Source organism: Barbus barbus (genome assembly GCF_936440315.1).
Source record: "Barbus barbus genome assembly, chromosome: 17".
Taxonomy (NCBI): Eukaryota; Metazoa; Chordata; class Actinopteri; order Cypriniformes; family Cyprinidae; genus Barbus; species Barbus barbus.
In genome coordinates, this window is record NC_136745.1 from 17153187 (window position 1) to 17169510 (window position 16324).

General features: G+C 36.5%; 1 protein-coding gene across 2 annotated transcripts; it reads left to right on the top strand.

Moving 5' to 3' along the window:
* The first annotated feature begins 147 nt into the window (after positions 1–147).
* Positions 148–2393, top strand: LOC306883337 (uncharacterized protein). 2 transcript variants are annotated; one of them, XM_079438522.1, is made up of 4 exons: positions 148–526; positions 1068–1259; positions 1410–1442; positions 1598–2118. In XM_079438522.1, exons 1-4 carry the CDS (start codon positions 358–360, stop codon positions 1624–1626), a joined length of 423 nt encoding a protein of 140 aa, XP_079294648.1. In that variant the 5' UTR covers positions 148–357; the 3' UTR covers positions 1627–2118. The 2 variants fall into 2 exon arrangements, with proteins under 2 accessions (XP_079294648.1, XP_079294647.1); XM_079438521.1 differs by having other exon boundaries at positions 165–526; positions 1410–1492; positions 1598–2393.
* Positions 2394–16324: the final 13931 nt, after the last annotated feature.

The window sequence follows — 16324 nt, forward strand, 5'->3', positions numbered from 1 at the left end:
GTATTGACACGATCAATACATGGTTAAGAATAATACGTTCCTAATAACATTTTATAATACTTCAAGGTGCATATATACTACGAGTTTTTAAGATACATTTTTAGAATTTTTTTAATAAAATGTGTCATTTTAGTCAGGCAATATGATAAACAACACTTCGTATCACAGCTCATTGTTTTGATTTTTAGTGCGCGCTTGTTGTGAATCGCCTCTACTACAAAACTAATAACTTTATTGATTTGAAATTTTTACACAGACATTATCACAGATATACTGGCGTTTATTTAGTAACCCGTGGCATTGAATCCTACTCAAAGGCACAAAGATTGTAGCTGCATGTAATGCATTTAGTGAATCATGGAGCACAGTAACGCTTGTCAGACACATCTGAAGTGGGTTAATGGATTCACGGAGACGTCGCCCATCTGTTTACCCAGTAAACGTAAACGAAATTATGTGAATACTGTAAATGGCCACGAAGAGGATGGTCCGAAGGGGTTACCCTTCAAAGAGAGCTCGAGGAAACGTAAGTATGGCTCTTGGTTCAGGATTTAAGTGTAGAATAGGTTGCAGGATTTAATACAAATCAAATTTTGGTCTCAAAGTCCTTGAAAATAATTAAATCATATGAAATGTAAAATACAAAATGACAACATTTCAATATATCCGGTCCTTTCTTATAAACATTGCATCTATTCTGTATACAGACCATTTTGTCAATAATTGTATTGTTATTCATTTTCTTTTTGCATTTTTAATATTTTATTTTTTCTTGCTGTGTACTAAAAGCTACAGAGAAGCTAAAAGAAACTCCTTGTGTGTATTTTAATAGTTTGCAGCAAATACCTTGCAGTGAATCTCATTTTGATCTTCTACAATTGCAGAACTAATAGAATATGCATGAAGTATTTTAAATTATTAACCTAAACCAACATCAGTCTGTTGTTTAGCAGTTCCAGTTGCCTTGTTTATGGCTAAAGTGTTAAACATTAAGATGTTAGGATTTGAGTGTTTATTATATTGCTAACAAAATTGTAATTCATTTGACTCTTGTGAATTACTTCTAGGTGGCTTTGTCTTGATTGACGGCCAGAGAGGTGTGTTCTACTCTGAGAGCTGGGAGCCCAATGGCAGCACTTTATACCTGCCTGTAAATGGCTCTTTGTTAGCCAACATCGAAAAATATGATCAGATCAGCTTTGAGCAGGGCTGCTTCTGCATTGGCAATGCAGCAGGTGGATTTCAACAGAAAGTCCAAGGTAGGCCTTATTAGTTTTTTTTTAACAATATGATGGTTTGAATTAGTAGTAGGAGCCTGGTTATTTCAAGTCTGCATTGCTTGCAGACATCTTTTCTAGTAATCGGGTAATTAAAACTACTAATAAGAGAATCTCTTTTTGATTATGCAGGTCAAGCGATCCATTGCTGGCGATATAGTGAACGTGAGCAAAAGCTTTTCATTGCACTTTCTTACTTGTTCACAAACTTACAAGTGAGTTTACTGTTTAATAATATAAAAAAAAATTGCCTATGCATTAAGGTATGCCAGTTTGTGTCTTCTCGTAATAAATGTGTATTTTCCTTCTTTATACTGTAGGTGTTCCAGGAAGTTGTCAGCACTCTTGATTGTCTCTGAAGATTCTGAGTACACACAGTGCCATCTAAACTAAAAAGCATAGACCGATCCTATTTTATTTAGTGTTGCCTTGAGATTTATCTCCCTTGTTACAATGTCTTTGTAACAAACATTATTTTACATAGTGATATCAGTTGAAATATGTGCCTTTGACACATCAGTGTATTTCTGTTCTGTGATGAAAGATATCAGCCATGTTTGATATCTAAAAAGTGTGTGGTTAAGCAGTGTCATTATGTTCCATAAATGTGGATACTGATTTGTTTTGCATGACAAACACTATTGTAAGCGATCCCGGAGCCTCAGTTATTGCTGTGAACCAAAACACGGAAATACTGTATTTTAGATGCCTGTCAAGATTGTTGCTGATTTTGTGGACTATATTTTTACTCTAAAAATGTTTGTACTGCTACATTGCTGTTGTATGTGTTTAAGCTTTTATATTTTTTACAATAAAATGGAAGACTAATAACTGTAAATCCATTCAATCTGTTGCCATTTCTTTAAAGATGAATTTTGTTGACATTTTGTGTTGCATGTAAATGTGCTTGTTTCTTCATCAGAACATATTTGGAGAAATTTAGCATTCCATCACTTGCTCACCAATGGCTGATCTGCACTGAATGGGTGCCGTTAGAATGAGAGTTCAAACATTTGATAAAAATGTAACAATCCACATAGCTCCAGTTCATCTTCATCATTTAATTAAAGCTGTGTTTGTAAGAAATAAATTCATCATAAAGACATTTTTAACTTCAAACACCATTGCTTCCGACTATAATATGTGTACTTTATCCATAAAATTGCTTTCTCCAATGGAAAACTTATCTGTTTTGAATCAGGAGAGAAATATGCACAGATCAAGCACTGTTTGCGAGCCAAAATAGCACTGGAGGAAGTGTTCTTATGGATTACGGACTGGTATTTTGGCCAGAAGTGACAGTTTAAAGTTAGAACCCCTTAATGATGGATGTTTCTCACAAACACGCAGCTTTTCACTTTACATGTCATGTTGTGTATTATTGTAATGTTTTTTCTTTTCTTCAGCTGTTTGGATTCTCATTCTGATAAGCAAGCAAGTGATTTAACACTAAATTTCGCCAAATCTGTTCCAATGAAGAAACAAACTCCACTTACTCACCTAGAAAGTGAACTATTCCTTTAAGTCCATTGCAAATCATTTTCTGGTCCTATTTTTTCTCTGTATCCTTTCTCTTCTCATCTCTCACTGTTTATACATCTAAAAATGGTGAAATGTTACAAAATTGAGTTTGAAATTGGAAGGGACAAGAGGCTAATATCATTGTTCCGTTACTCTCAAAATAGCTCACCCTTGGTAAAGTTTGCTCAAATATTAGACTTCAGTTCAGTCTAGAGGCTGTTCACACTCCCCCTCCTCCATCAGTCTCAGCGGGTAGCTCTCCATAGATCATTCATTACGTAGATCCTGTGTGAGTCAGAGGCCTGCTGTCAGCCTGGAGAAATAAGATTGAGTGGAGAAACTGGTTGCAGTTTATTTGTTCTTCATGACTTTTCATGAGGTGAATGAGAGAATGTAATATCTTACGCAAGACAGATTATAAGATATTATTCCTTTTTCAAAAACAAGTAAATTAAGGCTTCATTACTCAAAATGTCTTTCAAAATTGCATTATAACAAATTATACAGTGCATACAGTGGTTATTAATGTTTTAAATGAGTCTTTTAACAGAAAAGCTCAGCTTTAATGGTGATTTTGAGAGTGCAGTTACTCTATTCGTGTCAAAAGCAGCTGGCTGATGGTGAATGTTTCAGTTATAATGGCTCACAGAGGGGTTATAATCACAGCTGCCAGACAACATTCACTTGCAAGTTGGTGCAAAGAGACCTTATTGGCACCAGTCTAACTGATTTGTTACTTTTATAGCTAAGAACATAGTAAAAACAGCACCATTAATCCTAAAAATTAAGATGAACTTTAAGTGGAATTGTAATTTTATATAGAGCTGACAATGAATTTCAATCACCCATTCAATCTATGTCTGTCAGTGCATGTTCTACATGTTATTATAGTCATAACAATTTAACGTAATAATTATTATAGGTAATATTAAGAAAAAAAAAGTATAAATTATGTAAATAATAAATTTTATCTAGTACATTAACAAGATTTTTTTTACATTTTCTTAAGAAAATGAGAGTAGTGTTTACATATGCAAACTTAAAAGCTTTCAGGATACTTGGATTTACATTATGGTCTAAACAGGTGTAGTTCATCTCTTTGAACGCTAGACTGCAGCGTAACACAAGCCATCTCCCATGATGCTTTAACACAGCGGTTAACCTAAACATGAAATTCAAAGTCTGGATATCAAACCACATGTATGGCACCTTGCACCCTGTGGTACACACTGCACTATATAAATAAAAGACAAAAAACACCGTCACCTGTTTGTGTTTTTGTCTCTGAGAGGAACTATCCACAGAAGTATATCTAATGTTATCAAGCTTGACGTATTTCTTTTTCACTTTTATATATCTACCAAAAAGGTGGGGACATCTACTCCCCTACTGAAACCCAGCACAAAAAGGGTATTTTTTTAAAGCAGTACACAGTACGCACGCTTCATTAAAGACAGCAGACATCTGTGTGCCTCCTGTGAGGATAGAGTTTTTAGCTTTCTGTCATAGACAACTAGAGCTCTCTCATCCTCTGTTTCAGCTGTTGAGGAGCATTGGACAGCCCTAACGCTGAGTTTCTTCCTTTCTAACTGAGAATCTGATTAAATGAGGCCTGGTTGGCTCTGACAGATACCGAGTGCTGGTGTGGTGATGAGAAAATGAGCTCTTTATCACCGCCTGAGAGAGTGAGTCAGCATGTTTAGTGGGGATGAGATTTGCTCATTTCAAAAGCTTCTACGTGGTCACCAACCAAACTACGATTTTGCAGTTAAACATTCGATGTGGGTATATGTTTAGTCAAATTGAGATGTAAATCATTTTGAATTGAACTCTTTTAAAGAGCCTATTTATCCATTTAATACGCCATTAAAGAGGATATTGCTATTGCGATAATGGCAATTATCATGATAATGGCTTATACATCTATGGCAAGATGCATTTATGGTTTCTCAGACTGCAATTTCTTGTAATTTGGTTGGTTGCACATAAGGGAATACTAACAATTTCTGTTTTTCTTTGTCCTTAACCTGAACTCAGAGATAAAAAGGAGGATGAACTAAAACTTATGGCAGTCATATGAACTTGTTACTTCAATCCACAAATATGTAATTTTAAGGTAAAATAGCTGAATTCAGATTCTAGCAGAGCTGGGTACACTTGTAGTTAGTAATGGAATCCATTGCATTACACATTTTAGGTAATGTAATCAGACTGCTTTTCTGATTACTTTTAGATTGCTTTTGAAATATGTAATTTGTCACATTGATTTAAATATGATAATCATGTACCATATTGACATAAAAATATAAAGACTAAATATACTAAATTTAAATACAGGTGCATCTCAAAAAGTAGAATATGGTGAAAAAGTTTTAGATCCATTACATGTAAAGTAAAACATTTCAAAAGTTTTTTTGTTTTCATTTTGATGATTAGAGCTTACAGCTAATGAAAGTCAAAAATCAATATCTCAAAATATTAGAATATTTACATTTGAGTTTCAATAAATGACCATCCCTACAGTATAAATTCCGGGTATCTCTTGTTCTTTGAAACCACAATAATGGGGAAGACTGCTAACTTGGCAATGATCCAGAAGATGAACATTGACACCCTCCCTCCACAAAGAGGGTAAGTCACAGAGGGTCATTACTGAAAGGTGTGACTGTTCACAGAGTGCTGTATCAAAGCATGTTAAATTCAAAGTTGACTAGAAGGAAGAAATTGGGTAGGAAAAGACGCACAAGCAACAGGGATGACCACAAGCTTGAGAATACTGTCAAGCAAAGCTGATTCAAACACTTGGGAGAGCTTCACAAGAGCTTCAAAAGCTGTATCAAGAGTGACCAAGCTCAGACATTTTCAGGAAAAAGGCTATCAAGCCACTTCTGAAACAGAAACAACATCAGAAGCATCTTACCTGGGCTGTGGAGAAAAAGAACTGGACTGTTGCTCAGTGGTCCAAAGTCCTCTTTTCAGATAAAAGTAAATTTTGCATTTCATTTGGAAATCAAGGTCTGGAGTCTGGAGGAAGACTGGAGAGGCACAGAACCCAAGCTGCTTGAAGTCCAGTGTGAAGTTTCCACAGTCAGTGATGATTTGGGGTGCCGTGACGTCTGCTGGTGTTGGTCCATTGTGTTTTATCAAGTCCAGAATCAATGTGGCTGTCTACCAGGAGATTTTAGAGCACTTTATGCTTCCATCTGCTGACAAGCTTTATGGAGATGCTGATTTGCTTTTCCAGCAGGACTTTAGCACCTGCCCACACTGCCAAAACCACTTCCAAGTGGTTTGCTGACCATGATATTACTGTGCTTGATTGGCCAGCCAACATGCCTGACCTTTTGTTTTGCAAATCCTTTTTTTGATTGATCCTAGGGAATATTCTAATATTTTAAAACAAAAAACATTTGAAATGTTTTACTTTACATGTAATGAATCTAAAATATATGAAAGTTTAACTTTTTTAAATAAGTTACAAGAAAAAATGAACTTTTTCACGATATTCAAATTTTTTGAGATGCACCTGTATACTAAATATATTCCATTCGTTGTACTTGACATGAAGTGCTTTAAACATTACGTCAAGGTTTCCCAAATTGGGGTTTGTGAGTTTAATAAAAAGCTAATAATGAATTAAATCATAAAAATGTAAAATTAAAATAAGTAATTTAACAATAACAATCAAAATTAAAGGTTACACTTTATTTTGATAGTCCACTTTAGACATTCTAACTATAAGTAACTTTGCAATTACATGTCAAATAATTCTCATTCGATTGCAACTACATGTCTACTAACTCTCAGAGTAGGCTGTTAGGGTAGGTTTAGGGTTAGTAGAATAAATTGACATATACTTACAAAGTTTCTCATAGTCAGTATGTTGTATGTTGTGGACCCATCAAAATAAAGTGTTATTAAGCAGACAGTTTTCTAATACTCTAATGACTGCTAGTTGACAGTTGCAAAGTTACTTACTGTTAGTAGAATGTATAAAGTGGACTATCAAAATAAAGTTTTACAAAAAAAAAGATTTTATTTGTTTACCTGCATGTGACCATTAAACAGCAGAAAACGTGAACATGCAAATGTGATATTATTAAAATATTTATTTCAAAATCTCAGGGTACTTCAAGTAAATATATTTGGTGAAAGATGTTCAGATGACAAAACATTTGGGAATCCCTGCATTACATGTAACATGAATTTGTGCATTTTAATGTTTGAACGACAAAAGCCTTCCAAACCTATAATAATACATGGTTAAATAACTAACTGAGTGATAATTCAAATAAATGTAATGTTTTCATTAGTAGTTGAAGCTTAATATTTGGAATTGTATTATGTGATCCAGATTACATGTAATTAAGTTTCTACCCAGCTCTGCTTACTAGTGTACTGTACTCTTATAGTTAGCATTAAATAAAAAAATAATATATTCTTGTAAGTGCACATCTTATTGTGAGTGAATCATGCGTGCATGTGTTTAATGTAAATACAAATAAAAAAAGAATTTTTTAACTACATTTTTCAATCATCTGTAATCAATTTTCAGTTATCTCCAATCATTTACTCCAGATAAACCCTGCCCTTTTATCCAACTAAAATATCACATTCAGATCTGCTTCCATCTAAAGTTCCCACCCAATTATTTTCAATTTCCAATAATCTGTTTCAGTCGTATGTATATCACTCACAATATGGAAAATGTCAAGTAATTTAATCTCAATTCAATTTTATTTGTATACCTTTAAAAAAATACACATGGTTTCAAAGAGGCTTTACAGAAAATTATAATGTTAATGTTTATAATTTTTTTAGTCATATTTAGCACAGGGGTGAAATTACAGTTTACATTTACAACAATACAAGCAAGCAATCAGTTGGGATTTGCTAAACAGGATATATTGTTTTACATGGGTATACTATATCTGGTTATATTTATATATCCAACTTTATATATAGAGCTGTGTGATAAAGTAGTTAAAATATATAGAATGTTATATGATTTGCTGTTTAGTATATATAGCGATACGTAAGTATACTGTAAATACTTGCATAAAGTTGGATATTCAACTTTAAATATATTTCTCTGAATGATATTATAATCTAAAAGATCTGTCTTTACTCCCGTTACATTTTCGCCATGCAATAACGAACATGATTCCTGAATACTCCCTCCCTCTGCCATTGGTTAGACAAAGATAGCCTTACCCCAAACTCACCCCATTGGCTGAGGCGGTGTTGCTATGTCAGGCTGTTTTCCACAAAGCCACAGTGTTTACACTTTGCAGGGAAATCAACATACAGATGGCATAAAGTTGTCTCTGCATATCAACAAGGTAGGAGGAGTTGATGGAGACAAAATAAAACTTGTTTAGAGATACATTACCTAAAGTCTATGATGGAGGTGTTATGCAGTCGAGTTAATGGCCGAAATGAGCTCCACATCGATGCAGAGGCCAGCTGTAAGAGCTTCAGTCTGATGTGACATCAGATCAGTGCTTACAGGCATCTGTGCTTGTCTAGTCAGAGCCAGCTGTCCTGTGCTATGATTGAGATCACACCGGCACATCGTCTGTGCCAGACTAGCGGTGTTTGGCACTCGCCAGCAGCCATTATCCAAGACCCTGCAGCTCCTCCATGCACTGCTGCACAAATGCAGTGTAACTGCCATCTGCTGAAAATCCAGTCACAGTCAGAATCTTTTAACCAGTCAGTGCATTAGCCAGGAAATGGATTGCTACACGGTAAGAACTGGATGGTAGTGGATGATGATTATGGTTGGGAATGAAAGGGCAAAAGGGTGGGGCTAATCTAGACATATAATTACTGTACAGCAAGTCTTTACTTTGAAACAGCACTAGCTTTTCAAGCTCTAAGATGTTGAAGATTAATACAATTTTATACAATTGCTCTTTTGAAAAATATGTTACATTTACATTTACATTTATTCATTTAGCTGACGCTTTTATCCAAAGCGACTTACAATTGCTATATATGTCAGAGGTCGCACACCTCTGGAGCAACTAGGGGTTAAGTGTCTTGCTCAGGGACACATTGGTGTCTCACAGTGGATTCGAACCCGGGTCTCTCACACCAAAGGCATGTGTCTTATCCACTGCGCCATCACCACCCCTACAATACAATGTTAGCTACACTAAAAACAACTAATAAAAAGCAGTATGTTAACTACATTAACTGTATGTACAAAACTGTTCAAAATTGTGGGGTCTGTAAGATTTTTTTAATGCTTTTGAAATAAATCTCATGCTCACCAAGGCTGCAAGGCACGTGCACACATAGACATAAAAGGGGGCTGGAGCGCCTGCCCTTTTTCTGAAAAAAGTTCCCCTATTTTCCGTTTTTTTTATTTTTTATTTTTTTAATAAATTAATATAGGCCTGTGTATATATGTATGCGTGTGTGTTTCTGTTTGCGCACAGCTTTCCCTGTCAAACAAATAAAAAAAAATCCAAATATCAGGTCGGGTCGGAAAATGTTGAGACTCCTCCGCGTCTCGGCGCAGGCGTGTGCAGCACAGCAGTGTAGCACACATTGATCGGCACATGCACATCACAGACAGAAGTGAAGCCCTCCCTATGGAATTATTTTTGTGTCTTTATTATTCAAACAAAAATTCTGTATTTGAGAGCAAAACTAATTATTTTGTAATTAAAAAATAAAAGTTTGCAAAAAAAGTCTTCTTAAGGTTCAAAATTAAAGTAATTGAAAACAAAATAATTTGCAGTGCGTGTAAATCTTTAAAATATATATATTTTTCTTTGTGCACTTCAAAAGCTTTTCATCACTAATCCACAAATGTTGCTCTCTTTCCTGCCTTCTTTGTTTGCGGGTCTAAAACTTTTGTTTGCGAGTTGAAAAGTTTTGCTTATAATGATAATGAGCGACACCTGCGACACTCACAGGTCTCGAGTCCCACGGAGGAGCTCCGGAAGGATAAAAGGAGGAGTGACGACAGTGGAAGACGAGAGAGCACCAGGCCTGGACTTTATTTTGTGTTTTGTGTGCGGCAGTCGTCCGTGAGGGGCTGCCGCTTTACTTTTGTAAAGTAAAGCTTTACTTTTTTTTTTTTTGTTGTTGTTATTCTGTCTCTCACTGTTCAAATAAACCTACCATTAAAATTATAGACTGATAATTTCTTTGTCAGTGGACAAACATACAAAATCAGCAGGGGCTCAAACTGTATATATTAATTTTAATATTAATCTTAATTAAGGTGAAAACCTAAACAGATAAATTTGTTTAAATGAACCATCTCATTCACTAGAATGAATCAGAATTATTAGTGGAACATACAAGAGAGAAGAATGCCAGTTTATTGCCTCTGTTTGCTGAATTTTAAATGTGCATGTGCATTACAATGTGCATTGAAAAATAGCACAACTATTGTCACATTACAGAAAAAAAATAGTTTTTAAGCGACTAAAGTTGCTATAAGTTTTTGATACTCACCAGAACTGGTTTGTACAGATTCACTTGTATTCCTAGCACATTTGAAGCAGCTTGTCACATATGATAACGGTTATCACAGATATCCAAAGGCTTCCCAAAGGTACTTGTGACACAAAAAGAGATACTTTCTGCATGATTGTGTGAGTATCTTGTGAGGCCTTGTGGAAATTTTCCCCAGGGAAGGCATTTTCACCCTCAATAAGTCATAATTCAGACATTAAGTCCTTCAGTGATGATAAGACTATATGCGCCATGTCAACAAGGGGGTTCAAAGAGCCACCTGGCTCCATATAAATGCCCATGCCTGGACAGGAGGAAGATAGGGGTCGTGATAACCGGTTGTATGAATCAACATGGGCTTCTGAAAGAGCCAGCAGCCTGCGGACATGTTTATGCAAAAATATCACGAGCGGAAACAACATGGTGTGACTAGTGTGCGCTTACTTCTCTGTAGGTTAGGGTAAGGTTTTGCCGTGCCCTGTGGCTAACTGTCATATTCAAACGGCTCCCAAAAGATTTGAGAAAAAATTCCTGCTTACACAATGCTTTCTCCTGACAGCTGTCTCTAAGTTTTGCACTCATTAAGCCCTTTCACACATACAGACTTTTCCGGAAAATTACTGGTAAATTGCCGTAAAGAGATCATGTGTGAACAGGACCTTTTCAAAAATACCGGTAAATTCGTTCCGGCAATTTACCGGTATGAGAAGTGGTAACATTACCAGTAAATTGCCGGAATTCTGCTGTCTGTGAACGCAGAAGGAAAATTACCGGTATGAGCACGTACGAGTTCAGAACGCGCTGACGTAAGACTCTACTCCAGGCCAATCATAACATTCTGACACAGATGACGCATTCACTCCACACTTTCCCATGTATCCACCCATGTCCGTCGCACAGACCTCTGGAGCACACGAGTACCGATTGGCTTAAAAAGACATGCAAATTATAAATTTTTGTGATACAACAATGACCCGAATAAGCAAGTTACAAGTTTGTCAACTGTCCCGAAATGCGAGCGAAAGTCTTGGATCGGTGACGAGATGCGCTGATGTGAAGCCGCTTTGAGAGAGTGAAAGAGAGAAGACGCGGTCCAGCTGAATCACGCACACTGTTTTCAAATGACTGATTTAATCTGCTTGTTTGTGTGGATTTATTTACTCATATAACCTACTTGCTATCTTGAATAAATGTTTGCAGGAATTTCCCTCATTACCTGAAAGCTGCGGGGATGAGTAAAACTATGTAATATAGCTACACACAATCCCCCACGAAATTCTGGACATGATTAATTATAACTAAAATTAGAAATAAAATGTCATTATTTTTTTGGTATTTTTTTCCCCCCAGGCCTGGAAATTGCTGTTTTCAAAATTTAATAAAAGCAACTGATGCATGCTGTTAATCACTTAAGCTGGCCCACCAATGTGATCGGCTGAATGCTCCGTTACCTCTCCCTCTTCTAATCGCATGCTGGATCCATCACCCCACTTTGTTCCGGGACCTCAAAATTTTCAAATTAAGCACTGGTTTGTAGTCGTCTATTACGATGTCTCTGGGACAAAAGCAGCTGCTTCAATGCAAAAGTTTGAAACAAAAATTAAACCAACAAAAAGACTGACCGCATATACCCCTCCATGTTTACAAATACAAGCGCAGCCATTGGAGGTTAATGATGTCACATAATTTACCAGTATTTTGGAATGGATGTGTGAATGACGCTACACTCCATATGACTAGTAAGCCAATTCTCAAATAACTACTATGATGACTTTTGTTCTACCCACTTAAAAGATAGAAGTACTTGCTTTGTTCAATCTATATGACTGTGTCTGTTCCCCGAATAGCGAGGTCAAAATATAAATTTAATGCAGAATCTAGAAAAAATCTGATCGTGATTAAACCAGAAAAACGCAAAATAAATGAACAAAAACAATTTTTAAAGCTTGGTCTCCTAAACATTAGATCACTCGCACCCAAAGCAGTTATTGTAAATGAAATGAATGCCCCGTCAGACTGGTCGTGGCGGCGGTGTGGCAACAATATATAGTGATATTCTCAATGTTACTCAGAAAACAAGATACAGGAGGTTTAACTCGTTCGAACTACTTCTGCTTAATGTTACACTGTTAGATATGCAAAAGAAATCTCTCCTATCTCTTGCTCTGGCTACTATAGACCGCCAGGGCCATATACAGATTTCCTAAAACAATTTGCAGATTTCCTCTCAGATCTATTGGTTAATGTTGATAAAGTGCTAATTGTCAGAGATTTTAACATTCACGTTGATAATACAAATGATGTGTTAGGACTTGCGTTTACTGACCTAATAAACTCTTCTTTTGGAGTCGAGCAAAACGTCACCGAGCCCACTCATCGTTTTAATCATACGCTAGATTTAATTATATTGCATGGAATTGATCTTACCGATATAGATATCGTACCTCAAAGTGATATGTTACTGATCATTTCCTTGTATCGTGCATGCTGCGTATTACTGATATTAATTACATGGCTCCACGTTATCGTCCGGGCAGAACTATTGTTCCTGCCACCAAAGACAGATTCACAAATAACCTGCCTGATTTATCTCAACTGCTCTGTGTACCCATAAATACACATGAAATAGACGAAATGACTAGCAACATGGGCACTATCTTCTCTAATATATTAGAAGCTGCTGCCCCCCTCAAATTGAAAAAGGTTAGAGAAAAACGTACTGCGCCATGGTACAACAGTTATACCCATTCTCTCAAGAAAGAAACTCGTAATCTTGAGCGCAAATGGAGAAAAACTAACTTAGAAGTTTTTAGAATTGCGTGGATGTCCAGCTATTAAAGCTGCCAGGGGAGAGCATATCCGCAAACTCATAGATAATAACCAAAACAATCCAAGGTTCTTATTTAGCACAGTGGCTAGATTAACTAATAAACAGACACCACCCGATCTAAATATTCCCCCACAGTTTAATAGTAATGACTTTATGAATTTCTTTACTGATAAAATAGATAACATCAGAAATACAATATCAAATGTAGATTCTACTGCGTCTAGTATTTCAGCTTCATTCATCGCACTCAAAGAAAACCTGCAGTGCTTTACAACTATAGGACAGGAAGAGCTAAATAAACTTATCAGTGCATCTAAACCAACAACATGTTTATTAGATCCTGTACCCACTAAACTACTGAAAGAGTTGTTACCTGCAGCAGAAGAACCGCTTCTCAATATTATTAACTCATTGTTATCTTTAGGTCACGTCCCAAAACCATTCAAGGTGGCGGTTATTAAGCCTCTTATTAAGAAACCACAACTAGATTCTAATGAACTGGCAAATTACAGACCCATTTCAAATCTTCCGTTTATGTCTAAAATTTTAGAAAAAGTTGTGTCGGCCAATTGTGTTCCTACTTGCAAAAAAAATGATCTCTATGAAGAATTTCAGTCAGGTTTCAGGCCTCACCATAGTACAGAAACTGCACTTGTTAAAATTACAAATGACTTGCTTCTTGCTTCAGACCAAGGCTGCATCTCATTGCTAGTATTACTTGATCTTAGTGCTGCGTTTGACACTATAGACCATGACATACTCATAGATCGATTACAAAACTATACTGGTATTCAAGGGCAGGCTTTAAGATGGTTTAGATCCTACCTGTCCGATCGCTACCACTTTGTTAATTTAAATGGGGAGTCATCTCAATTATTACCAGTAAAGTAGAGTACCACAAGGATCTGTCCTAGGTCCTCCGCTATTTTCAATATACATGTTGCCCCTTGGTAATATTATTAGAAAATACGGGATTAGTTTTCATTGTTATGATTATGATACTCAACTATATATCTCAACAAGACCAGATGAAACTTCTCAACTATCTAAGATAATAGATTATGTAAAAATGTAAAAGATTGGATGACCAATAATTTCCTCCTATTAAATTCAGATAAGACAGAGATATTACTTATTGGACCAAAAAACAGCACACAGAATCTCTTGGATTACAATTTGCAACTAGACGGATGCACTGTTACGTCCTCTAAAGTCAAAAATCTGGGTGTTATATTAGACAGCAACTTGTCCTTTGAAAATCATATTTCCCATGTTACAAAAACAGCATTCTTCCATCTTAGAAACATTGCCAAGCTTCGAAACATGCTACCTGTTTCTGATGCAGAAAAGCTAGTTCATGCATTCATGACCTCTAGACTGGACTATTGTAATGCACTGCTAGGTGGTTATCCTGCATCTTCAATAAACAAGCTACAGGTATAACTTACCTTATAGGTGTGAAGTTATACATTTTGACAACTTTGTCACAACAGTGGAAGGCTATAAACTCTAAAATAACTGTAAAAATGATTCTTTAAACAGCTTCAAATAATACACAAATTTATCGTAAGAATTAAAGTGCTTTTATAAAATCTCTAATTTGCCCCATTTACTTCCATTGTAAGTACATTTTTGATTTTTTAAGACAAAAGCAGAACGAGTCTAAATAATTTTTTGTGGTAATCAACATTATGCCACAAATGCTGTCGATTGAACTTAATTTAAACCAAACCTAGAACATTCCTTTAATCTAAGATCTATAATCAACTAAGCCAAGCATGTACACAAGAAAAATTGGTGAAAACTAAAGAATAATGACATGACACATTACGCCCTTTTCTCAGTGATAGGCCAATTGTGACTCACTGTCAATTTGTGGATGATTAGCAAAACTGTACTAATCTTTCCGATAAACTCTCTCTTTAGCCCTTTCCTCACCCCCTCTTTTTCATTTCTCCTCTTGTCATTAATTATGCCAGGGCTCTTTTGAGTGGTAACAGCCAGTGGAGATTTAATAAAGAACTCTTATCACTTTTTCATTACGTTCCAAATCAGGCCTTCCGGTCAGCGGCTGCGGGATAACAGATTGGGCCGTGTAATATTAGGCCATGGCTGTGGATAGATAGTGGCCTGGGGTTGGATCTGATACACTACAGGTTATCAGAGTGATAAGGTTAGAGCTGTGAGATTGGTCACTCAATGGCACGGATGCTGGTTCACCGAGGGTATCACATCAACAGCAATTATAGTCAGAGCAGTATTGCACATTGTTTGTCTTTAGCAGGACAGGTCATAGTAGCCATGTAGCCATGTGACGTCTTCTGTCCATTGACATCCATCAATCCATTCATCTGCTTTTTCAAGCCAACATTCAAAGTTACTCTTTTCCTCAAGCAAGACCTATGAAAATTTCGGATTTTAGACTTTCAAATGGAAAAGAATGTATAGAAAAGAGCAAAGATTAGTTTAGATGTTTGAAAAACATTCTTCTGTTTTTACTTCAGTAATACCACTTAAAATAATCTACAGTATTTTAAGACTATAATACCAATGCTTATCGCAAAGCGAAAACATCAAGGCCAATGACAGTCTTGATGAAAAATATTAATACTAATGTAGCAGAGGCCAGCGGGTAAGTGCTGTGCAGGTTAAACCTCACTCCCCGATCTGACACTAGAGACCGTGGCCTTTAGCCTCCTCGTTAGAGCACCCGCCTCCCATGCTGGAAACCGTGGTTCGAATCCCGCTCGGAGCAGGACGAGTAGGACTGCAACATTGGTGCCGTGACCCAGATGGGAGTGAGGTTTAGGGGGGCGAGTGTAGAAGAGGCCAGCGGGTAAGTGCTGTGCAGGTTAAACCTCACTCCCCGATCTGAAGTGGTGCTCTGACCCTCCTTGTTAGAACCCCCACCTCCCACGCCGGAACCTGCGGTTCAAATCCCGCTCGGAGCGGGGTGAGTAGGAACGCAACACTAAGCTCAATAAAATGGTGATTAGGAAGCTGTTTGAAGTCACCTTCTACTTCCTTTAAAGTACGTCCTCAGACATCTTTTAAATCTTTTGATGACTCATTGTCATAATAATACTGTCATATAGCTTTTTTGCTCAGTGGGCTTCTTGAAAGATCTAAAGAGATGCATATGCATGTCTTTTATATTGCCATGGCAATGTGAGTATTCAGAAATATCATAAACATTTTCAAACGTCCTTGTTCTACAGAC